This window comes from Diadema setosum, chromosome 15, assembly GCF_964275005.1.
Source record: "Diadema setosum chromosome 15, eeDiaSeto1, whole genome shotgun sequence".
Taxonomy (NCBI): domain Eukaryota; kingdom Metazoa; phylum Echinodermata; class Echinoidea; order Diadematoida; family Diadematidae; genus Diadema; species Diadema setosum.
The window spans coordinates 28,105,104-28,133,050 of NC_092699.1; the positions used below are offsets into that span (position 1 = coordinate 28,105,104).

The following is a 27,947-nucleotide window of genomic DNA, read 5'->3' on the forward strand; positions in this document are numbered from 1 at the left end:
CCCAGCTGGCCAAGTCAACAACTTCAAGGAATCCAGATCCAGATGATGTGTAAGTAGAAGTCTACACATGAATCAGTAATTGAAGTGGAATGACTTTTTCTAATCTAGTATCAGTAACTTTAGGGCATTTGCGTTTGACCGACAAGTACGCCTATTTTTCTATGTATAATTCCGCGTTCTCATTTATGTCAAATTATGATAATGCCGTAATTGAAATGACATTTGCTGGGTCAGTTTAATGTCATTAGTCCCATTAAATGAGAAGTTTTTCATATCAATCATGTTATGCAAATTCCCCAAGAATATGATTTAGGATTTGCAAATAAATTAAAAAAAAAATGAATAGATCTATCGCAAGCTCCATCATACATGTAGTCTAACCCAATAGATCTGGTAGAACTCTAACGTTTAAACAGGGGAACTAAAGGTTCAAAGATGATAGATCTAACAATAATAGATTCTAGTTTAGGCCCTACTTCGACTTGAAGGTATGTCGGTTGGTGCACGGCCCCCTTCTATCACGGCCACAGTTACACTGTGCAGTGCAACTGTGGTCGTTGGCCCTGCACGGGCACAGTCGCTTCCGGTCCCCGTCCTGAATTTACACACGCCAGGGCAAGTATGGTTGGACCTACTACTAATCGACCGCCTAATGTTTATCTGCTTGATAAGAATATTTAACACTGAAATTCACGTAAAAAAAAACTTGACCTACGTGATTGAGAAAATCCAGCTCTATCAAATGCCGTTGTTCCGTTTTCGATTCGAAGTTTCAGTGCAAAAATATCGCCGACGAACTTGCGTGGCCTCGTTTCAGCTCTCCGCGGTAAATCGCGTTAATAGGATCGACCGCTGTTTTTGCATTGACAATGCACGCAAACCGAGTTGTACTGAACACCGTGTTGTACGAAGCTTTTTAGAAGCCTTTTAGAAACTTCCATAGACATTACATTGTGCTGTCATTACGATTCGGTGAAAATATTCATTCGAAATTTTGTCCTTGATTAAAACCATTAATGAACAATGAATTATCGCGTTTTCCCACACCATCCTCATCTACATTCAAAGCCAATCCATTTTTATGTGCTTTGCGCGCAGAGAAGTGCGTACTAAGTGTTCAGTGCGCGAATTATACGCGGTCGGTTTCAATAAGGGTGGTATGGTCGATATGTAGTAGGGCTACACAAGACACAGGGTCTCCGACCCAATCGTCCGCGTTCAGAATGGACAACTCGGCGGTAATATCCGCTACCCATGACGATGTGTCATCGTCCATGATGGCCACCCTACCTATATATAATCTGATCTGACGATTACAGTGTAGTTAACGACTGACGACGATCGACGGTGCGATGAAGAGAAGGCGTAGGCCTACACTGTAGTCGTACAAGTATAGGCAGCTAGCTACTATAGCTCATGCGAACATTGCATCACACAGTACATACAGTATACCATACATTCAATTCACATTACACAAAACGTACTCCCCGCGCTCAGATCAATCAAGCGAGCAAACGAGATACTATAGCGCGATACATTGCTTTAGGGATGTCTTGCGCACACACACATTTCGCTTCGTAGCAACTTCGGAAGCGAGTTTACGTGCTGCCGCCCGCGGCTGAAATATGTCCATGTATCCTCGCGACTGGGTGTCTTTAAGTCTGCAAAGAATTTGCCTCAACAGCTTTGCGAAACTCGAATCAGTTGCCTGTATTGAAATGTGTAATCAAAATGAAAAGACTCGGACCTTCACGCCTTGTAACTGAGTACCACAGAACCACACACAACGAAATACACACACAAGAAAGGTGAGCTTCCTGCAATCTCAAGGAATGGATAATCAAGTAGCCATCATCCTTTCTTCGCCATTGATAGCAGGAAGTGACGTAATGGAACGATGCTGTTGGAGAATCGGCATAAATGTCTGCTACAAGTACTATGTAAAAAAAAAAAAAAAAAAAAAAAATTCAGACCCCCTTTGTGTTCATGTTTTGCCAAAACAAAAGAACCACAGTCAGTGAGACGCTAACTTACTTTATGTCCTATCATAAACTATGGTTACTATAAGTTGAACGTTGAAACTGCCTTTTGCCTCCAGGCTTTTATAATAGCATACAAAGCTTTTATTGTTTGCCTGTATAAAAAAGGCGGGAATACATGTACACCCTTCTTGCAATCATCCTGATCTGATAACAGAGTGATACATTTTTTTTTTATCTTTCCCCCGACCAAGACCGATGCCATTAAAAAAAAAACAAGATCAATGCCATTAAAATAATGACCAAACAAACAAATAAACAGATCCATGCATATAACGAACAAAATATGCGTGTGTTTCATGTTTGTATAGATTATCTCTTGATGTACAGTAGACAATTGTTTTTATACCGTTTCCTAATAAGTACCTCTAGCGAAAACCCGACTTTTTTGTTTCTTTTTCTGAAGGAGGGAAGTTAACTTCAACGTAAAGATAGCTTACAGCTACATGCAAATGGGGCAATCATACATTCGCATTGTCAATTGTAAATTTGTCGGATGACGCTTATAAACGTTTGATGATTTTTGTCTCCTACGGCATTTTGGTTATGATTACAGACGTATCTATTTACAAGACATAAGTGATGGTTTAAAGAATTGATCTTCAATTTAGCAAGGATTAGTCTTATAAAGTCATGAATTCCCTTTACCCATCATGGTTAATGGAACTGCGACATCGTTGAGGTGACCACACCTTTCAATTTTCATAGTTCAAACCTAAATCGTAACATAATCAAAACACAAGCAAAATATCTGAAAATGCTCAGAAGATGGCATGAATCAAAACTTTTTACGGAGATTGGATGTGGCAATTTTTATTGACCTATATTTAATACAGGTTTTCCGCAGCTATAATTTCCGCCTATAATAGCATTCTGATGATTTCCATTGCGTTTTGAACTCGTACCGAGCTATACTATCGAAACAGCTTTGACCTTTATACATGTAGTTCAATATGAACGAGTGTTTCGGACTCATAACCAACGTTCGAAATCGTAACCACACAGTAACAAATCAAACGAATATTGAGTAACGACTATCTTTATACATAGGCTGCCTAACTGATCACATGGTTTGACTACTACTTCAAGCAGGCTGAAAATAAAAGAAGAATGAATACACTTTTAATAATGATACGATGCTTTACAGCGTATTCACAGTATAATGTTTGCTTGCGTTTCTGTGTGCAATACGGACGGAAAATAAAATGCAGATGGATGCTATTAAATGCTAACACCCAACGCATCCCAGTGCTTTTGAAATACATTTCATTGTTTTACTATACTGTTTGAAACGTCGAATTTGCGAGTCCTTTAAAGGGTTACTACTCATATTATCAGGCAAAAATAAAAGTGTTAGGATTTCGATTTGCTCGCAAGACTAACGATGCTATGGCGATCGTTCGCAGCAGTGACATTCCGCTTCAATAGATCTATTCAATTATTCTGTTTTCATTGAAAGAGGAAGGAGAAGTCAACTTTAAACTTCATTAGCTTTCTCGCCTTTTAAACATGTTTTCATGTATCATGCGTGGTATCGCTATTCCTTCTCGTGGTAGTGCGTGAGATGGAGCGTGAACGTCGTCGCTAAGCAGGACTGCTATAGCGTTTCGTCCGAGAAAAGAATCAGGTTGTAAGCTTCTCTGATATACAATTCAATGCATGGTACGCGGCAGTTTCTTTTTGAATGGACTCCTTTATTATACTAACTACTTTCAGGAGATTAAGATGGCCACGCGCTTAACGTTTCACATAATAAAAGAACCTTCTTCATCCCCATCCCGACAATAGAAGGCGTCGCCTAAGCAACCACATCCTGTGTACCACCGATGCTTTTCGTCCCGTCTCTTTCGCGTATACTGTAGTACTGGGAATGTCTAGACCAAGACCAAGTCTTTATAGATCCGAGCATGAATCATAAGAGGGCTTGCTCCAGTCGATTTGAGCGACATCATTAGTCGTCTTTAAGATAACAATAGCCTTTCAAACACAAAGTTCAAAATTGATGCGCCCCTCTAGCCTGAAATAACTATCATTCTCATATTCTACACTGAGGTGTCCACCGCGTACAAAAAGGGGGAAATTTGGCTCTTGCATAAAAATTGGCAAATGGTGCAATTCTAAGCATACTAATTCTTAGTTGTAAACTTACTAGACATTTGATAGAATGCATGGTACTGAAGAAAAAAGCACTTTGAATATGTTTAATGTAACAAACCGTTGTCAAGAATAACTCTATTTAGTATCTAAAGTCAAGAATAACTCTATTTAATATCTGAAATGGCGCATGTCCATTTTGATACATAATATATATACTGAAAGTTAACGTAAAAGACGAAAATCGCAAAATTATAATTAAAGATTACAGGTAACAGTGTATCGTATAAGACTCGATAACTTATTATGATAACATCCATAAGTCGGCTTTCATTGCACACTATTCCGCTGTTATCAAAAAGAAACTAATCTAAACATGTAAAAAATACAGCCTCAGTATTGCAGTTTCATCAAATCAATGTGCTACATGCTGATAAACTGTCCGCATTTTTTTTTCGAGGGGCAGAGAAGCATATTCAAGGTGTTAAAGGGGATGGCTAGTAACTGATCAGTGGGAATCAGTGGGAATGCTGGAGGATGATTGTTCCAATCCTTGTGGGGTTCATTTAAGAGTACATTATATATCACATTTCTTGTGTGAAAATGATTTGCCTCAGAATGGTCTCATATTCAAGTAATGTGCAGTTTAATGTTTCCAGGTGAGCCTGGTCAGTGACGGGGCATTAATCTGCACATTACTTGAATATGAGACCATTCTCAGGTAAATAGTTTTCACACAAAAGTAGATATAATAATGTACTCTTAAATGAATCCCACAAGGATTGGAACAATCATCCCTCAGCATTCCCACTGATTCCCACTGATCGGTTACTAGCCATCCCCTAAGCATGAAATAGTATAATTGTTTGAGGTGAGGATTCAGCTATTAGCCTTTTTACAGATACAACGTACTTTGAAAAGAAAGAAATATTAAAGAGCATACAATTCTGACAGGAAATCAAATTTCATTTGGTGAAGATCGGTTCTGAAATGGTAGAGATATCCAGAAACAAAGTGAAACATCTCGATCCTTGTAAAAGGCGGGCACCTATATCTCAGCCATTTCAAATCGCACTTCTCTTTGGGTTTTGGATTCACGATGAGCCCTTCCTGTCATACTAAAAAAAATAATCACTGTCTGATTATGTCAATTACTATCGCAGTATTTCAAAGTGAAATGAATATCCCTACTAACTAGTTACTACCTGTAAAAGTGGAAATTTTCGCGGTGTTGAAATTTTCGCGAATTTCGAGGAACCAGAAACTAGCGTGAAAATAAAAGCACGTGAATATTTTTTGCTTGCTGTATGTTCCCGTGCGTGATGTCTTTATTCCGCGGAATTAAAAACACGCGAATCTCTTCTTACCCGGCCAAACACGAAAAATTAGTCGCGCGAAAATATCCACTTTTACAGTACATGACACAAACATAATGATGTCTTGAAATTTGTTGTGAAGATGATAGATGAATGTTACAAAGAGATAGGAGGTAGAACAATCCTAACCGCATTCATGCAAGACTAATGATATTGTAGCAATAGTACCCCCCCCCAAAAAAAAAAAACCGCAATAATCATAATAATAACAATAACGATAATAATGATGATAATTGCAAAAAAGTCTTCTCTATTTAGAGTAGCCTCTTCAATGCTATCAGTGCTCTAGCTGTCAGAGGGCCCGCCTGACATTATTGCCCTATATAGAGTTGCTATTTAGGACGGAATAGGACGTAATCGCTGCGGGGAGGGAATTGAACTCGGGTCCTTCGACTGGGAGTCGTGAAGCTTAAATATCCACCGTGCCACGGCGCCCTCGCCCCCCCCCCCCCAAAAAAAAAGAGGAAAACCAAAAAACACCCAAACAAAAAAAAAAAGAAAAAAGAAAGAAAACAATGTTATTTGGCATAAAACAGTCATGATTATGCTTGATTTTTATGGTTCATCCCTGCAATACTGAAGATTTGCGATTCTTAATATCATTAAAGTATCCGTGGCATAAATAATTATGCTTATTGTCACTGGCATGCAATGCATATAGTGTACGCAAAAACTTCCACTTGCATGCTAATCTCTTGGTTCTCGGGAAATTTGCAAAATTATCATGCACGCAATTATTCCTCATTTTACAGTAAACCTTGTGTTTGCATGCTGCAACTTAAGCCGTAAAACAATACAAAACCAAAGGCAAGGTTAAACTTCGTCTTCTTTACACATCATTCTTAGGATGATCACTGACATGACAATTTTGTGTGTCCATCGCTTCAGAAAGATTAACTGTCTTATAATTTGATCGACATTGTGGGATTAACATCTGCAGGAAGAGAACCTGAAGCATATTCCAAAATTCGGTTCAAATATATTAGGCGCCAAATCTTCAAATTTCATTCTATGTTGACGAATTCATATACACGGACGAAAGGAGAATGGTTAGCAATGTATACAAATTTCCGTCAAACTTCCAATGGCCCATTTAAAATATTACGCAACATGTAGGTTAATTGTCAGATCATCAAGTGATCAGTAACAGTGTGAATACCGCTGTGCCAGCGTGTAGCCATCACAACAAGCAAGAATAGCTTTTTCGTATAATGTACAAGCACGTCAACAGTACGCGGCAGTTTCTTTCAGGAGATTAAAGGGTGTGTACAGTTCTGGTCGAGGTGAAGATTTATAGCTTTTAACGTTTTGTGAGATATTCAGAAACCACTCTATGAGATATCAAAGAGCATGCAGTTTTAAGGGGTATCAAAAGTTTTTTTCGATGAAAATCGATTTTGAAATGGCTGAGATATCCAAAAACAAGGTGAAACAAAGAGATACTAATAAAGTTGGGGCATGTCGCCTTTTATGATTAGCACTTTTTTGGATATCTCAGCCATTTGAAAACCAATTTTCATCAAATAAACGTTGAATCCTTCTTAAAATTACATGCTCCTTCATATTTCATAAGAGGCTTTTCATTATCTCACTTAGGAATGTTCAAAACATGAATCCCTACCTCAACCAGTACTGTACAGTCCCTTTAAGTTTGCTACGCTGAACGTTTCACGTTATAAAAGAACCTTCTTCATCCCCATCCGGACAATAGAAAGCGTCGCCTACATCATCATCCCCATCCCGACAATAGAAAGCGTCGCCTAAACAACCACATCCTGTGTACCACCGATGCTGTTGTTGTTCTTTTAGTTTTGCGGAGCTCTCTGCCGGGTGTGCCGGGTGGGCAATTTACTCCAAAAAATATATTCAATTTAAATATACACTTAAATTCAATTATAGAAATCTACACTACTTCTAATTATTTACAAAATCTAATAATATTAATATTATTAATAGTAATAATAATAATAATAATAATAATAATAATAATAATAATAATAGTTGTTTTAATATATATATATATATATATATATGTATATATATATGTATATATATATATATATTATATATATGTATCAACATTTACAAACGAGATATTTACAGAGAAAGAAAGGGGACACGTTTTAAGAAAAGATATCGCCTGCCTATACTCCTGCACCGACATGCAGGGTTACGCCGTTCCCGTCGGCAAGCAGGTAGAGGACCCGCCCGCCGACGCCGGTGAAGTCTCGGCCTTTCCCGGGGGCAGGCGCCTCTAGTGTTAGCCTATATGATAGGCGGGGACATCATGGAAGAGGACGGGGATGATAGAAGAATAGAGGAAAGGGTGAGGACAGAACAGAGAAAACAGCCACCGATGCTTTTCGTCCCGTCTCTTTGTTGGGTATGTCGGAGCACTAGACCATAAAGTCTTTGTAGATCCGAGCATGCATCGTAAGAGGGCTTGCTCCATTCAGTCGATTTGAGCCGACATTATAAGTCGTCTTTAACCCGTTTAGGACGTGTCCCGAGTATACTCGGGCTGACGTTTTCCAGGCTGTGGACTGGTCCCGAGTATACTCGGGCTGAGAGAGTGAAATGAACACGCATTTTTAAACTTTGAATTTCACCAACAATACGATGCCTATGTTGAAAATGATTTATATTTTGTGGGACTACATACATCAAAGTTGCCATCTGTGAACATTTTGTGATGATTGGTCATATCTTATGTCTATAAACAAGCAAAATATTGACAAACATGAGTGCAATTTTCACGACATTCAGACCTTCGCAACGGTCGGGAAACTGACCAATGACGAGCGACCAGCCGCACGCTCTGGCGATCTCATTTGCATCGGTATGCAAATTGTCACACGGTCAAGACCGTTGCGTGCACGCACCTACCTTATTAGCACACATCTACATGATAAAGTATTGTAGCATACTACTTCGTGTTATATCAGGAATGCAATGTCGTACTTATGGATCTTCTATGAAAGCCATCTCGGCATGACAACCTGATTACCATTATTGGCATGAAATGTTGGCCTTCTTTCGCTGTCGAGTCCTGGGATTTACCAAAACTCGGCGAATTGAATAAATTCAAAAGTAAATCTTTTGCGTGTCCCTGCATGCATGTGATGTATGTGAATGTTTTTGTGTCTGTTTGTTATCATGACAGCGATGTTACTTGTAGTTGTTTGAAGAGTTTTACCGTCATGAATAATATTCTGATTATGTTATAAAATCGTAAAAAAAAAGAAACCACCTGGCCAAGAACAAACCGAGTAGGGGATGTACTGCATACAAACAACGCAGTCGATTGTGCTACTTCATCGAAGTCGTAAATTCATATAAATTGAATAGACCAGGTGGCCAGAGTATCAGGCTACATTGTACCTCCTTGAATAGACAGGATGTTGATACAAAAACATTCCTAAGACGCACTCGTAGACGCCATCTGAAAAGTCGGGGATTATGAGCATAATAGAGAAGTTCAAAGGCCGATTACAGACAGTCTCTTTTTTCTGCACCGGTCCATAGAATGCATTATAGTGATGTGCTTCGTATGTATTACGTAACCACTTTTACGGACCCCAATGATTATATGGTTGTTGGGAAGCGAATGTGCAAGTTCTCATGTGGTTGTAACCAACATATATGTATAGAATTTAAACTTCGACAACGAAATACGCTGCAATAAAGCGAGTAAACAAGACATATGGCATTTTTTTTCTTCTCATACGCTTAGCATTCGCCAAAAACTTGTAGATATAATTATGATGTTCGGTATTTGATGTTTGCAGCATTTCAAAGAAGCAGTCAAAATAAAATAATATCCCATATTTCGATGATACCGACGATGGTGATGTCGACTGTTTAGTCTTTTTTGTTCAAGTTCTGTATGAATTCCTCATAATATGCTAATATTCGGCTATAGTCGCTCTGTCAATTACTTATACATTTAGAAGTCTGAGGTGTTTCAGTCCACTTCTTTCGTAAGTTCACGAGTCAATTTTTTTTTCGATCATTGAGTTCAATCCATTTATAATCAGTCAAATATGACAACTTATACCGAAAAAAACCCCGATTTTTCTTTTTTTTTCTTTGTAGAAAAAGCGCTCCAAATTTGCGAAGTGGTGATTCAATTTTGCGAGAGACGGAGATGTGATAACCACATCGCTTCAATTGAACACTTTGTTTAGGAGCAAGGTATTTCGGGCAATAAAAACATGAAATTAATGTTCTTGTCTTATCTCATGTTTATCGATGAAATCATTTTTTTTTCATGTTGCTATTGAAGTAATTTATGCACTTATCGTGCCTGTGTATTTTTTTTTTTTATGTCTAGGTATATCTCTGCATTTAGGTATGCCTACATTCATTCATTCCATTAGACTTCGTGAAATCGCATTGAAGCATTTTCATATTCATAAACGATTGCAGCAAATGCTCGTTTCCCTTATACGTTATGCTTATTGAATGAGATTGTTAGTACTTCAGTTTTGTTTTTGTCTTTTATCGGGGGATGACTGGTATACACAATAAAAAAAAAAATATTGATTTACACTCATGACATAAGAGAAGATCATTTCAGCAAAATTAGCCGTCTGTTATGAGATATCAAAGAATGCCGGGAGAAATGTCGTTTATTTCTACAAAAATATTGTCTTTTCCTTATTTTCTGAAGTGATGTAATAATTGTAGGTCTTCAAGCCTGTTTGGCTTGTGCTTGCCATACTTCCATGATCATGTCGGCTTCTTCTACAGCTGCCGGATGGCCAACCTTTTTTGTTGCTAAATTGAATGAATTTCTCCGTCGAACTCGGGAATGCTCACCTGCGACCCTGTTTGAAAAGACGCTCTCTCATATTGAGACGAATTTGAATTCTCAATGGACATTCTAATTTGAATTGTGTTAAGGCTACGCAATTTGAAGTGATAGGATATAGTGAAAGGAAATTGAATGAACATCTTCATTGCGCGATCTTTTTTTTTAGGCGATTTTGAATTACCTAAGTAACTGTAAAATTAGAAGACAAACGTACGCACACACACACACACACAAATGACTGCAAAATCTTTGCATAATGTTGAACCATTTTGAACACTCGAATATGCCGTTTTGCTCTTCCTTTGTAATACATTTGCCTCGATTAGTGCTGCTTCGATTTATCTCATTGCATCTCATTACTTTCCTTTCCAGCTATCCACTTCTTCATTCCCATCATCTACAATTAATCGTTTAGATTGAATATCCTCATTGATGGTGGCGATCACCTTTCCAAGATACTTTGCCCGTATTATTATATATAATCTCATAAGATATCACCATAACACAGATTATAGGCAAACCTAGCCGTGTGTAATATTTCATTTCGTTTGCAAAAGTGTGTTCAGATTACCGTCCATGGAACTAAATTTAGAAGACCAGCCTATTTTTTTAACTCTTTATCTCTCAATCTTTCTTCTTATCGCATAGACTCCGATATATATATATATATATATATATATATATATATATATATATATATATACATATAACAATAATCTATCTCGTTTGCTGATGATTATCATATCACTGTGTGACATTTAATTTCAAGTGATGTGCAGTGAACAATACCTTCCCGCCATTACGGTAGAGTTGTAAGGGAATCATGATTGCACATAAAATTTGCAACATACAACCCGACAGTAAACTTACAAATGCGCTCGTTGATCTCCTTTATTCATCTCATGGAAAACTAAGTCATATAATTATGGTCGAAATCTGGAGGCAGTCATGATGGATAATTTCACAAAGCAAACGTCTTTATACAAAAATGCATGGAGTTCGCAGGTTTAGTCACCATTAGCTGTCAAAGATTGCAAGAAAGATGCAACGATTTATCTGAATATTGAACATCCCATCAGGCTCTTGTCAACATTATGACAATTGTTGAAACAAAACCAAGAAACAAACTCAAATGGAAGATTGGTTTGAGAAACTCAACTTCGATGTTGCTTGAAGCTTTTTTTTCTCTCTCTCATACTTATGAATGACAGCGTGATTATGTTATAAGATCGTTCAAAAAATCTACTCGGCCAACGAACCAAAATAATAGAGGATATACTGTATAATAGGGGCCTAGTCATCATTTTCATACAATGCAAGAGCCGATATTGCCACTATGGGGTCTTACAATTATATTCATCATGGTGAAACACAGCGTAACATGTGCACGTGTTATAGGCAAGAACACTTTGAATAGACCAGGTGGCCAGAGTATCAGGTTATATTGTACCTCCTTGAATAGACAGGATGTTGATACAAAAACATTATTAAGACGCACTCGTAGACGCCATCTGAAAAGTCGGGGATTATGAGCATAATAGAGAAGTTCAAAGGCCGATTACAGACAGTCTCTTTATTCTGCACCGGTCCATAGAATGCATTATAGGGATGTGCTTCATATGTATTACGTAACCGCTTTTACGGACCCCAATGATTTTATGGTTGTTGAAAATCCAATGTGCAAGTTCTCATGTACTTGTTACAAACATGTATTACAGAATTTAAACTTTGACAATGACATACGCTGCAATAAAGCGAGAAACAAGACATACGGCAGAAGTTGTCTTTTCTTTTTCTCTCTCTCTCTCTCATACGCTTAGAATTCACAAATAAAAATTATGATGTTTAGTATTTGATGTTTGCAGCATTTCAAAGAGGCAGTCAACAAAAAATTACGTCCCATATTACGACGATACCGAAAATGGTGATGTTGACTGTTTAGTCTTTTGTGGTTCTAGTTTTGTATGAATTCTTCATAATATGCTAATTTTCGGCTATAGTCGCTCTGTCAATTATTTATACGTTTAGAAGTCTGGGTTTTTTCAGTTCATCTCTTTCGGAAGTTCACAAGTCAAATGATTTCGCGATCATTGAGTTATAATGGTTTTAGCAACACACTACCGTTTTGTAGCTCAATCGATTTATAATCAGTAGAATATGGTAACTCATGCCTAAAAAAAAAAAAAAATAAACCTTTTTTTTAATGTAAATTTGTAGAAAGCACTCCAAATTTGCGAAGTGATGATTCAGTTTTGCGAGAGACGGAGATGTGATAACCCGTCGCTTCAATTGAACACTCTACTTTGTTTAGGAGCAAGGAATTTCGAGCAATAAAAGCATGAAATGTTCTTGTCCATCTCATTATATTGATGTGATCAAATGTTTTCATGCTGCTATTGAAGTGGTTTATGCACTTATCGTGGCTGCGTATTTTTTTTTATAATAATTGCATTATACATCTCTGTATTTACGTAGACCTACTTGCATTCATTCCTTTAGACTTCGTGAAATCGCATTGAAGCATTTTCATACTCATAAACGATTGCAGCAAATGCTCGTTTCCTTTATACATTATGCTTATTGAATGAGAATAATACTTCATTTTCTGTCTTTTACCGGGCGATGACTGGTATACACAATAAAACAAAATAATATTGATTTACACTCATGACATAAGAGAAGATCATTGCAGCAAAATTAACCGTCTGTTATGAGAGATCGAAGAATGTCGGGAGAAATGTCGTTTATTTCAACAAACATATCATCTTTTCGTTATTTTCTGAAGTGATGTAATGATTTTAGACCTTCAAGCTTGTGTGACATGTGCTCGCCGTTCTCCCATGGTCATGTCGTCTTCTTCTATCAGCTGGCGGGTGGTCAACCTTTTTGTTTCTAATATGTATGAACTTCTCCGACGAACTCGGAAATGCTCACCTGCGACCCTGTCTGAAAAGATACTCTCTTACATTGATGCGAATCTGAATTCTCGATGGGAATTCTAATTTGAATTGTGCTAATGCTACATTTTTTGAAGTGATAGGACATAGTGAAAGGCAAACGAGATTGAATGAGCATCTTCATGGCGCTATCTTTTTTTCTTTTTTTTGTTGGCTATTTTGAATTACGTAACTACGAAATTGGAAGGCAAACGTACACAAAAAATCACTGCAAAATCTTTGCATAATGTTGTACCCTTTTGCCCTTTTTTGCCGTTTTGCTCTTCCTTTGTAATACATTTGTCTCAATTAGTGTTCCTTCATTTTATCTCATTACATCTCATCACTTTCCTTTCCAGCTATCCCCTTCTTCATTCCCATATACAAACGTGTAGATTGAATATTATCATTGATGGTGATGATCGCTTCTCCAAGATACTCTGCCCATAAAATTTATATACGTATATATATATATATATATATATATATATATATATATTATATAAAACATAGAAAGATATTACCAAAACACAGGTTGTAGGCAAACCTCATCTTGTATAATTTTACATTACGTTTGAAAAATCTTTTCAGATTATCTACCGTCAATCAAACAAAATTTAGATGACCAGCCTATTTTTCTCTCCTTTTTCTCTTCTCATCGTATAGACTCCCCTGTTTCATCTAAAGAGCTCATACATGTTCTGTCAACTGGCTTAAACAGGACCGGTGTTTTATTCTTAGTTTTTTTTTTTCTATGTAAGAAATAACGATACTCATTTAGGTTGGTGATTACTTTTTATAATAATTAAATATATGTCTTGTATCACTGTGTGAAATCTCATTTCACTTGATACATAGTGAATAATCATTATCTTCCCGACATTACGTCGAAGTTGTAAAGGAATTGTAAGATCGCACAGAAAAATAGCAGCATCAAACCCCGACAATAAAGTACAAATCCACTCGGTGATATCTTGTATGCATCCAATGAAAACCTATTATAAGTCGCATGATCGAAATTTGTAGGTAGTCACGATTGATAATTTCAGGAAGCAAACTTCTTTATACAGACTTATTCAGGGGATGGCAGGTATCGCGCAAGCGTGGATTATGCATTTTTATTCGTCTCAAAGAAAGTTAGAAAGATGCAAAGATTTGTTTGAATATTGAACATATTCCAGGCTCTTGTCAATTTTATGGGAATTACTGAAACAGAACCAAGAAATAAACTCAAGTGGATGTTATTCTATTACGAAATTCGACTTTGATAAATCAGTATCACCAATTCTACACTTGTAATATTACATCATTGATGGTTTGCCTAGTGTTGAAATAAAGCCACGTGCTTCTGTTACAGACACGCGAGCTTTGTATTTGGATACAAGTAGCGGGGACACACAAGGTGTAACAGATTTTCAAATGTTGTATACAATGAATAAACTTCCTTCTGTTTCCAAAATTCATTGACTAGCTATGGTAAGGAATTTTGTGAACAACAGGAAGTCAAGAGTGGGTTCGTGTGCCTTTGATATCGCCACAATACGAGATTTACTTGGCGTGTCTTACAGTCGTGTAAATGGAAATACGCAAGCCTGTACATAATCCTCCGATCGATCGCTTTTCATTGAAAGACTTTGAAGGCTTGTGATCAACGGATTAGAGTTTCCATAAAAGATTGCCTCCATGAATCAGTAAATTCAAGACAATTATGTAGTAGAAATTTGCGACACCCTCGACATAGCCTGGTGCCCAATAATAAAAGACGCTATTCATTTGAGTTGACGAGGGAACGTAAATTGACGATCGTACAGTACGTGAAGTTCAAACCGCGCGCGCGAACCCAGATAGCGAAGGGAAGCGACATTATTATTCATGAGCGGTCGTTATTCATCCAATCAGAAAGCGGATTCCTACACCGCATACACGGCAATTTGATGATTGGGTAAAGCGGGACCGTAAGTCACACCCCCTTAGTAACCCTCGGTCCGGGCTCGATTTTGGAAAACCTGTCCGTCTGTGGGGGTGTTCGCTCGCCAAAGCAAACCGTCCTAAACGGGTTAAGATGACAATAGCCTTTCAAACACAAAGTTCAAAATTGATGCGCCTCTCTAGCCTGAAATAACTATTCTATATAGACACTGAGGTGTCCAAGATGTTCAAGAAAAGGAAAATTTGGCTCTTGCACAGAAATGGGCACATGGTGCAATTCAAAGCATAAGATACTCATTCATAATTGTAATCTTACCCCAACGTTTGAAAGAATGCATGTAACTGAAAGAAAATATCTTTAATATGTTAAATGAAACAAACCATTGGAAATCGGAGAAATCTCTCCACCTGAAGCTTAACAATATATTGTTATATCAATAACAGTCAAGTTTCTTTACAACTCGTCGTAGCTACCATCAACCTTCTTGGCGACCATTTCTTCGCACTCAGCCGGAAAAGGACAGCTGAAACAAGTTCTGCAGTCGAATTCCCGTTTGAAAGCTGGACAGAATCTCTCCTCCAGCTTAAGTATTACAGGACGACATAGATTTTAGCAATTATATTACAACCATCACGAAGGCCGACGACCAGTTGAAGTAAATGCCGCAACAGAATAAAAAGGTAAACCCGGTGTTAAAATACAAAGATTTGATTCAATGGTGTGTCAAAGAACACAAATATGAATGTATTCTACAGCAACAAATATGGCAGAAGTTAACGGAGTTTGACAAAGAACGACGACCAGCTGAAATAAGTATTAGAATGTTAGTCTAGTTCCCGTTTGGAAGTCGGACGAAATCTCACCACCTGATGCCAAACAATATTATATCAATAACAGTCAAGTTTCCTTACAACTCGTAGCTACCATCTTTTAATATCATCAAAAGCCCCTTTTTACACTTTCACGGATTGCTTCACGGATGACAACGGATCGTCATCCGTGGTGTTCCGGCATGCAAAATATCGATTTTCCTTTCAATGCCAGTGTGAATACGGTCCCAACTGGTTGTCTACACGGACAAGTACGGAAGCTACAAGGACAAGAACTGTGCCTACACGGACAGACAAGGAATGAACGAGGACCACAGCGGAAACGATACGGAGCTAACACGGATATCAAGGAAGAGCACGGATGCAACTGGGTCCCTTCGCGGTGTTTACGCGGATATCCCCAAAAAGTTGACACATTACATTTGCTTTTTCTTTTGATACTTTATCATTCTTGGGCGACATGCTTCCAGAGCTAAGTAATATGTAACAAGCACACCAGAAAATCTACAGCAGAGTACATACGCATCTGCTTGTCGACCTCATAAAGGCATATCTCTTTGTTGCAAAATCTCAGTTTGCGGGAACATAACAACATAAACAAAGCAAAACAAACTAAGACAAATCAACCCCCCCCCCCCCCGCTAAGAAAAAAAAAAACACAGCAAGAAGATGTGTGTGGGTCACTGAAGATTCTCATGCGATATAAACCTACTAGAGGAGTCGATTGGTTGTACTGATGGGTGAAGATGTGAGCAAATTTCATTGACTTTCTGAGCTTGTATTGGCAAAAGATACACGAATTTCTTATCCCGGACGGAGCCGATGCTAATACGGACGTTCCGATGTCTTCACGGAGGCAACACGGAGTAGCCGGTGCCTACAAGGAAGGAATACGGATGCAACACGGAGTAGACGGTGCCGACAAAAGTTAGGAAGAGTTTGTATTGATTTCCATCCGTGATGTCCGGGATGAAAAATTAAGCAAGCTCATTTTTTTTTTTTCCGGCGGACATGCCGGATGATCAAGGATAATGTCGGATGACTTCACGAAGTCAACACGGTCATGCCGGAAATAATACGGATGATCCCGGACCGACGATCCGTGGTCATCCGTGATTTTATGCAATCCGTGAAAGTGTAAAAGGGGCTTCTAGCGACCAATTCTTCGCACTCGGCCGTGAAAAAAAGAGTTCCGTGTGTGTGTGTGTGTGTGTGTGTGTATGTGGTTTATTTTGTATGTATGTGTGCGTGTTCCCGAAACCAAGACATCATCTCCCGAAACATAATGGCAAGTGAAAACATTTGCATAATTTTCCTTTGGTGCTAGTTTCTGGTTGCGGAAAGTGGGCGAAAAAAAAAATCCGCCTTTACAGTAAAGTTAAAAGGCGAACCCAGATGACATTCTATGGTATGTTGACAACATGAAATCAATTTTTTTCTTTGTTTCTCTTTCTAAGAATAACAAACAATAAGAACAGTTAACAGGGATCGACAAAAGCGGGATGGACAGCTGAAACAAGTTCTTCAGTCGAATTCCCGTTCGAAAGCTGGACGGAATATCTCCTCCCGCTCTAAAATTTTACAGGACGACATAAATTCTAACAATTATATTGCAACCATGACGGAGGCCAACGACCAGTTGAAGTAAATGCTGCAACAAAGTAAAAAGGTAAACCTGGTATTAAAATACACAGATTTGATTCAATGATGTGTCAAAGAACACAGAAATCAATGTATTCTATGCAGATACAAAAATGACAGAAGTCAACGGAGTTTAACAAAGAAAGACAACCAGCTGAAATAAGTATAAGAATGTTAGTCTAGTTCCCGTTTGGAAGTCGGACAAAATCTCTCCACCTGAAGCTTAGCAATTAATTCGATAACAGTCAAGTTTCCTTACAAGTCGTCGTAGCTACCATCAACCATCTTAGTGACCAATTCTTCGCACTCGGCCGTGAAAGAGAGTTTCGTATTTTACCGAAACCAAGACATCATCTCCTGAAACATAATGGCTAGTGAAAACATTTGCATAATTTTCTTTTTGCGCTAGTTTCTGGTTGCGCAAAGTGGGTGAAAAAAAAAAATCCGCCTTATACAGTAAGGTTAAAAGGCGAATGCAGCTGACATTTTTTGGTATGTTGACAACATGAAATCAATATCCCTTTTTTTAGCATAACAAACAATGAGAACAGTCAGCAGGGATTGGCAGCTGAAACAAGTTCTGCAGTCGAATTCCCGTTTGAACGCGGGACAGAATCTCTCCGCCCGCTCTAAAATTTTACAAGACGACATAAATGTTAACAATGATTACAACCACGCGAAGGCCAACGACCAGTTGAAGTAAATGCCGCAACAGAATAAATAGGTAAACACGTTGTTAAAATACAAATATTTGATTCAATGTTGTGTCAAATTAAAAAAAAAAAATCAATGTATTCTACAACAAAAAAAAAATATGACAGAAGTTGTCAGAGTTTGACAACGAACAGCGACCATCAAATAAGTTTTGCAACGATGGTCAAGTTTTCGTTTGTAAACCGGACAAAATCTCTCCGCCGTGTTTCCTACGCGTAAAGACAAGATAATACAAATTCAATGTCTATCGACTGCGGTCAAGTCTCCTTTCACATCGGCGTAACTACCACTTGCACAAAAGACGGAAAGTCAGCCTGTTATTCACAATTATCTATAGCAGCGAGAATACATTTTTTTTTTCTCGTGAAAACACAAAACTTCCCATTCATTATCGTACTCGGCATTGCGAATCATATCACCCAGCGGATTACCTGTAGCCACGCGTTTTGGACGTTGCTCGACGATGGAACAGAGACGGAATTTCGGTGGTACAGTAATGGTAATTCGTCGGGACGATATGCGACGTTTTAGATCACACGGATAACAGGCTTTATGCTGTGACAAGTAAAGCTGAACAAAACATAAACTTGAACACGAACGGCATTGAAACGAAGCCATATAGTCAGGACGTTTCCAGACGGTTGAACAATGATTCGTCGGGAACGATATGCGACGTTTTTAACAAAAGAAACGCAAGGCACAATAGAAGCCGAACTTTGAAAATAGCTAGTAAGTCGGGACGAAGAGCGACGATTAGTGAAAGGGAATCCTTTCTCTATCGTCGCTTATCGTCGGGACGAATAAACAAAGGTATGAATAGAAAGTACGTGTATTCATATGCACGGTTGCTTTTTCATATGCACGTGACGCCTGTTCATATGCAAATCATCAAACATGCACAATGCGACATCGTCGCGACGAAGATATCTCTCTATCAGGTTTTTCTGTGGTGCCTTAGTGGTTAATCCGATTTTGACATTTGTCGTCGACGTGTTATGACATTAGTGGTCATTATGACATTTGTCGTCGACGTGTTATGACATTAGTGGTTGTTATGACATTTGTCGTCGACGTGTTATGACATTAGTGGTTGTTATGACATTTGTCGTCGACGTGTTATGACATTAGTGGTTGTTTTGACATTAGTGGTCGATTTTGACATTAGTGGGCTCTACACGGGGACAGGATTGCCCGACTGGCTGGCTGGCTCAATCCTGCCCAGCATCGGGGTCGAACGCTATTTTGGCCGAGTGCCGTACTCGTTTTTTCCCAGGACGGGACGTTTCTCAGATTTGATCATGCGCAGAAGCAAATTTTGCACACGGCACGCGCAACTTCCCACCGCGTCGTGCTTGCGAAAACTCCCTGCTGAATGAAACGGCAGGCGGAGAACTTCGTCTGTGACACTATGCCCCATCTATTGTTGGACTTTACAACATCTTGAGTTCGCAGCTCAAGAACACACCTCATTTCCACTGAATCTTTCCGCGTTTATATACCACTGCGCTTTGTCTGGGTATACATCAAAAGCATGGCCTATCATATCGGTTTCAGTGGTTTTGTTCTTCTCGGTAAGTAAATACGTAGAAATTTGCTGATTCGAATCTAGTGGCATGATGCAGATAAGATTCATCATATTCTTGTTCAGCTGAAGTGTATTTCATTTTCCTCGTTTACTTTCCTCATTTTCGTTTGAAGCAAGTAACCTGGATAAGGAAACGTAATCAATGTCTCAAAAACGCTGCCTGCTGCAGTATGTATGTTGCTTCATGATTGATGATTGTATCCCATAGTGCAGGCATTATTTTACCAAAAGAGATCATCTCATTTTTAATTATTATGGTGTTGACATGATTAGTATCTTTTGTCATTACATAAAATGTTACATGGACTCAGTCCAACATATTGATCAAATGTTAAAAGAGGAAACAAATAGCTGAAGACTATTAAGGTCAACACGTCTTACAGTCCTCACGCTAAATTTTTAAACTCATTTACTGCACGAGGGAAGTTTGTCAGTGCTTTATTGACAGAGAAACTTCATAGTTCACTTTCGTCGCTAATAACAATCTTCACATTCAACATGTTCAAGCAGATTATTGCTCCTGTTGTGTGACGATTTTTATTTTCTTTGTGTTAATTGCATGCTTCATCGTTTGTATACTTTTCAAAGTATTGAAACTGGTTTCATGTAAAAAAATATCCGCAACTTAGCCTGTAGGCTGCCGTGGATTTTTTTTCGTAAAGTTGCACGTCTCATTCAATCAATCAATCAATCAATCAATCAATCAATCAATCAATCAATCAATCAATCAAGCAAGCAAGCAAACAAGCAATCCACTATTCAATTAATGAAGCGTTGTGCATCGTTGGAGACAACTTGTTGCGTGTTTTATTATTCGCAAACATTTATCGTTATTTCTTCAGATAAGAATTCAAATCGAAATTAAATAAAACTAGATTTGTTTGTTGAAATTAATATTTGACGTTTCCATTGTTGTCTTGTTTTCGTTATCGCCTTTGTCATTACAGTCCTTGATATTAACACTTAAAACTGAACAAATGCAGTCTTTTGTTTGTAATCTTGCAAAAAAAAGAATATCACCGATATATATAACTTCAAAATTTATGAAGGGTTATTGTTAGAAACCATCTGTTTTCATTCTGCTGAAAATGGTTAGCCTGTAACAAAGGCCCTACCAACGTAAATTTTAATATCTTCCAAATCAAAAGGAGGTTTCGTTGGTTCTTTCTGTTAAGTTGTAGTACCAGTAAAGAAATAAGAAAAAAAATATTGACTGACATTGCGCAGTGTCACACATAAACCGACATATTGACATAGATATTAAGCCATGTCCTCATCTTTGCAAATATAAAACGATGGTTAATAATAAAGCATTTGCACGTGTAAAAATAAACACCACAATCATATGAAAGAACAACTGGCTTAAATCCTCTCATTAACACTTAAAGTTAGGGGATACCTTTTACAGACCTCCCAAAAATGCAGCAAAACATTAAATATGAACCTCAGGGGACTTGTTTAGGCCACTGCTGAGAAATTTGGAAGTCAACAGTTATCTACAATTTGAATAATGCACAAAACTCAACTACTCAGTAGTTCTGTGTGTCAGCCACACTTAAGCCTTTTTGTTGCAGTCTTCTGTATTTTTTATCTATAAACACAAATCTAAAAGTATAAGAGCTGATGTAATAACATATAGAGTGTGTGGCAAGAATGTATATAGAAATGTTTGTAAGTTTTGATGAACTTTCTTCACAAAATATACATGATGGACACACATGGAGTGCATGGGTCTGCAAAGGTAGCCTAGTAATGTACTGGAATTTACGGTGAGCCCCGAAAAAAATTCAGTTCAAAATCTAACGGTCAATAAAAATGTACTAAATGTTACCTTCCACTTTCAATACTTTATGGGAGTTTCTAAAATGATACTCTCTTCAACATACCACTGTATTTATACAACTTTTCATTTGAGGCATGCAAATGGGATTCCCTACCTTTAAAGTGCAAAATAACAATCCTACTTGGCATGTTAGTGCTATCGTGTTTTGCTTTAAACCGTAGGAAGGTTTGAGTAGATTGCTGCTGTATCAAGTTGCTGCCATCAAGTCCTGTATGAATTTTAAACTGATAGCATTAAACCGTTTACTCCGAAATCGTAATGCAGAAATGAAAAAAAAAAATCTCCAGCCATGGCCAGCCTTATTCCTAAGAGGTCATTCTGTTGCTGTGCAAAAGGATCATCTGTGTGTTCGTGTGTGTGTGTGTGTGTGTGTGTGTGTGTGTGTGTGTGTGTTGTGTGTATGCGTGTGTGTGTCTTCAAGTAGGTGTTATGATCATTACATCTTTGCTTTTTACTCCGTTTCCCCGAAATGCAAACAGAATATCATAAAAAGTCGGATAAGTTAGCAATCAAAGCAAGGCACAAAGTGCACTGAAACCTTGTGAGACCTTGTGTTAGAATTGGAAGCAGGAAGGCTTTACAAACCGTTCTTATATGAAAAAAAGGCACGGAACTTGAGGTATTAAATATGATTATGGAAACCGCACTTTACAGGAAATGAGGGTAATGGTTGAGATAACTTTGAGCGTGCGTCTGTATACTCTGCCTGCTATGTGTAATTATATCGGATTCATGAATTATAACAAAGTTTGCTGTGTGATATCAAAACAATGCAATGTAGATGAGGTAAAACTAACCTTGATTTCAACTTACAAATTAGGGTCTTGAATAGAAGCAAAAGTATAGTGCTTGGTATTGAACCCATTTTCGTTGAATATAATATACCCCATGTGTAGACGTATGTGAGGTAGTCCGCGTGTTGGCCAAACAATATCGATGCCCACCGCACACTATGCGACTTTCGGTCGCACGACTTTGGATCCGACATTAATCACAATATCTTGAGAATAGATGTGATTGTTTATTTCGGATCCAAAGTCGCTTTTATCCCCGTTGAACACAAACACACAAATTATTTAACCTACTTAAATAATAATTTTTTACGGTCTTTCTACTTGTCTACTTAAGTCAAGCAATGTATGTACACTTGCATATGATAAAAACCTAAACTCGCATATAATTTATGTATGTATTTAAACAGTTATGTTCTACGATCTTTCTGCTTGTCTACTTAAGTCAAGCAATGTATGTACACTTACATATGATAAAAACCTAAACTCGCATATAATTTATGTATGTATTTAAATAGTTATGTTCTACGATCTTTCTGCTTGTCTACTTAAGTCAAGCAATGTATTTTCACTTACATATATATATATATATATATATATATATATATATATATATAAGTGTGTGTGTGTGTGTGTGTGTGTGTGTGCATTCTAGTCAATATCCATAAATTTGTCTGCCTGCCATGGTCTCCTAATTGGTCTACATCTCTCAATTTTATGGTTGATACCCGACAAAACCACCAAACAGTTTTGTACGCTTTCGTTTCTGTCATTAAGTAATTATGGACATGAAAATTTATGGGTGAGTGGATATTTCACATTGGATATTTCACATTCGCATATTTCACGCTAATTACTTTACTACAGTACACACACACACACACACACACACACACAAAAGAAACGATAGAATTAGACAAACTCAGTGAAAGTATCGGGATATTGATGTAACAAAGAAATACTTGGAATGTTTAGAATGAGTATAGATATATATATATATTTTTTAATGTAGAATGAGCAATTTGTAAGAATCCGGTGTTACAATTGTTGTTAATATTATCATCTTGATTATAAAGATTACTAATTAGTTGATCCGATCCGATCCTCTTGGATCACCTTCTGTATCTGTACTGATTCTTTGTTCTTCTTTTTCTTCTTCTTTCTCCGCAAAAGTTGTGCAGAGGTTAGCTTAGAAAGTCCTCTTCCTATCAATGTCAAAATTTTACCATACATGTATCATGTCCCAATATAAAGACGACAGATCTAATAAAATCATAGTGGTCAGTCGACCGTGACGTCACTATGACGTCATTATATGAAAACATATTCTCATTCATATCTCATTAATGGAATAGAATTTTTCAATGAAATTTACGTCACATATATTTGAAGTCAAGCGCATTCTATACGTATTCTCAAAATTCAAAGTTACCCTTGGAACGTGCGTTGTGCAGAGGTTAGCTAAGAAAGTCTTCTTCCAGTCAATGTCAAATTTATACCATACATGTATCATGTCCAAAAGACGACAGATTTAATAAAATCACAGTGATCAGTCGACCGTGACGTCACTATGACGTCATTATATGAAAACACATTCTCATTCATATCTCATTAATGGAATAGAATGTTTCAATGAAATTTACGTCACATATATTTCAAGTCAAGCGCATTACTATTCATATTCTCAAAATTCATATTTACCCTTGGAACGTGAGCGTACGCGCGCGTTGAAATATTTACATGCTCCAATCGAGCTCAAATTTTTTGTTTGCACACGTTTCAGACCATTTGGAGCATTTTTTGAAAAATTGAAAAACATTGGACGGACGCTTACGCGCGCGCATATACGCACGCACAGCTAATATTCAATAAAAATTTCCCGTTTTTTCACACTGATCGGATGTCTGAAATGTCAAGGAATAATTCTACCAAGTTTTAAGTCAATCCGACTCAATATGACGTCATATGGGCCTGTCAAAGTTGAAATTTCGCGCGCGCGTCAACGGCGATATACAGTGCAACTATGCCAAAAACTGCCAATTTTAAATCCGATTTTACTCGTCAGGATGGACGGTGACACCCCCCCCCCCCCCATTTTCTATATTCTGAAAGCTGATGAGTTGTACATGTCATTTCATGGGTTGGCGACGCTGGAAAAATAAAAGATCTCAAATTTCTTGATAAAATAAAAAAGTAAATTTTCAAAATGACGTCATCAAATTTCAAGTTCACTCGAGCGTATCTCACTTATCCTTTGCCAATTTTCACCCAGATTTCAGTATGTTGTAGCTTATTAAATGTTCTTTCATTAATGTTGAACAACATTTTGATTGCATGACGGCATCACTTCGTAAAAATGGATTGAAAGTAATCTTGTCAAATTTGACCAGTTTACGTGTTATCTCTGTATTGGAGTGCAGGTTTTCCGGAAATGAAAATTGACATCACTGTCTTTTTCGAGCACTAGCTCACTTATGCTTCGGTGAATTTCTCCCAGATTTCAATATGATGTAGCTGAGACTTTGGGCTATCGTTAATGTACCTCTGTTTTTTCATACAACGTCGGTATTACGTCGAAAAACTTGGTTGAAATTAAAGCTTATCTTCGATGTATTGAGATATTGCTTTCTTCCTGCAGCTTTCTTTGCAATAACTCAAGGAAAACAGGCCCTATCACCCCCATATTTTGCACATGTTTAGTTCATGCCACGTACATTATTTCATAAAATAACAACTACTTGATCGGACACCATCTTCGGTATGTAAATTATGCTCAAAGGTCATACATGTTTCATCTTGTATCTTGGTGAATACCTGTCCTATCTTTGCCATATTTTGCACACGTATAGACGATGTCGCAAGGATCATTTCAAGAAATAACCACTTTTTCCTCAGATGCCATCTTGGGTGTGCAAAATGGGGTCAAAGGTCAAATATACTTCATTCTGTATCTTCGTTAGTGTATACGGAATTCGGTACCAAAGATGGCAGGTCTGACTCCCTTTTCTAAATGAGAAGCCAAACATCACACGGCCAATGTCCCTAAAAATAGATGAAACCTGTATGGTCATGCCTATTGGGATCAGGACTCAAATCATTGATTTCCGAATAGGTCGGATCACCTAATTTTTCAGTGTTGACAAATTCCAAGTCTAGTTATTACTATGGAATTGCATTACGAGAAAAGCTGAGAGACCAAAAAGGGGAGACAAATTAAGTGAAAAAATGTAAAATCTGGCTAGTGTAGGTGATAATAAACTAATCCATTCGAATAGCAGTGTAGTCTCACAAGAAGGGACCGCGAGGAGACAGGAGAAAATTGATGAATGTTAAAATCAGTGTAAACAAATACTTTTTCTTACAATCTGTCCCTTATGTCCCCAGCCCTGTTTTCTGTGGCATCTGCGCAGGTGGACTGTTATGACTGCAGCTTCCGATATTACGACAGTAACAGCCTGGACTCGGGATACTGTGGCACGGTCAATTCTTCCTTGACATACGTCGACTCATGTTCCGGGATGTGCTACGTAAGTCACTAATATCCCCCAACGAGCTGTGGCATCTGGGGGGTGTTTCATCAACGTTTGTCAGCACTGACAACTTCAATCACCATAGTAACAGTCAGTGACCAGAGCATCTCAGCCAATCAAAACCAAGGATTTGTGCTGAAATTGTCAGCGCTGACAAACGTTGACAAAACACCCCCATGATTGTATACATTGCATTGCATAATGAACTGCATTTTAATCTTTATGTTTTTTTTTATAAACACACGCACTCATACACAAACACACACACAGACGGAAATCACCTTACGCGATAGCAGTATCGAGATCGACCGCGGCTGTGACAGCACCCCTTACGACTGCAACAACTGCACGGACCCAGGCGACTGCAAGATCTGTTGCAACAACACCAACAACTGCAACGGCGAATCTCTGCTGACTATCCTGTCTAGTAATTCCCTAACTCAGACCTGCTACAAGTGTCAGTACAGTGAGATCCCCGGAGTGTCGTGGAAAGACGCTGGGTGCGGCCTTAACTTTGACGCTTCGTCTCCTGACGTTTACTCGGTAGAATGTCCCGGGATGTGCTACGTGAGTACTAGGCCCACAAAAATGAGACTGAATTCGTCCCAAGCTAGGTAGTATGTAAATATGAACTTAGCTCACATGTTTGGACCTGTGTTCTGCGGGTCTATGACTTTGAGAATTCATGTGAAAACGAGTAATGATGCAAAAAAATAATTACTGGGTTCATAGTTCAAATCTATTTCTCGTTTGAAATGCCAAGATAAAAGCAAAACTACACTAACGTTGCCTTATTCCAGCGTAAAACTACTTTGATAGTTTGATGAGAGTTGTGAATGAATTAAAATATCTTATTACAAAGTAGCAGAGCGTTTCCAAGTATATAAACAAGATCTGAGGAGAGTTATACTTAAGCAATGTTTTGAAGAAGTGAATATATTCGCTGTTGCCTGTAGCGTCTTGGAGCGAACACAAAAGGTTTTACTTAAAGGGACATTTCAGACGATTTTCATAATTTCACATCATGTAGTACATAAATCGACAACTCCATGTATAGATTCAAGGAATTTATTGTGGTTCTTGAGCAGAGAAACGATAGTTTGAAAAGACTTAAACAAATTACACTGAACAAAATGATGACATAGGAGGTTCACATATTTCAGAAATGTAGCAGTGTTATTCCATTTCAATACCGCTTGCTTGCGAGTTCACTTGTGTATAATCTATGCATGCATTCTTCTTTTGTTGAGCCCCAACTCTTGCATTCTTATGGTGACTCTGCCATGTCATCATCCTTGTTCATTGCAATTTGTTCTAAACTTTGAAAATATTCTTTTTCTTCATCCCAATTATCACATATTCTGAAACTCTGTCCTCAGTAATTTATAATTTATAGTTGTTCAAATGTAAAAATCTGAAAATCATCCGGAGGTCTCCTTTACTTTCTTGTTCAATTTCGAAATTAGAATAGCGGTCAGACGAAGCGAATAGAGCTGGGGAAATGTCATCAATACTATTATATATGTATACAATCATGACAGTTTTCTCTAAACCGAAATTGGACCGGTATTTTACTTGCTTGTTCTTTAATACACAGAGCTCCAGGTCACTAATTCCAGGGGTGGATGATGTATCTCGGGGATGTTCCTACTATGGCAACGAGTGCGATTATGAGGACGACAAAGAGGTAGTCAGGATTGCACGAAACTCGGTGCAGCACCGCTACAGCTGCTGTATGGGTGACAACTGCAACCATTCGACATCGCTCTCTGTGGGACTAGCCACAATCTTCATCGGTGTCATTCTCGGAATCATGTTCTAA

The 27,947-nt window shown here is 38.0% G+C and overlaps 1 protein-coding gene and 1 long non-coding RNA gene across 2 annotated transcripts; both read left to right on the forward strand.

The window, feature by feature from the left end:
* Positions 1-26: 26 nt before the first annotated feature.
* Positions 27-26,506, forward strand: LOC140238785 (uncharacterized). The gene is made up of 3 exons (XR_011901920.1): positions 27-49; positions 25,980-26,122; positions 26,396-26,506. It is a non-coding gene; the product is annotated as an uncharacterized lncRNA (long non-coding RNA).
* Positions 26,507-27,947, forward strand: LOC140238638 (uncharacterized; the record flags this gene model as incomplete). Its single annotated transcript, XM_072318538.1, has 2 exons — positions 26,507-26,692; positions 27,723-27,947. Coding segments are annotated over 2 exons (411 nt in total), but the record flags the coding sequence as incomplete, so codon positions are not given.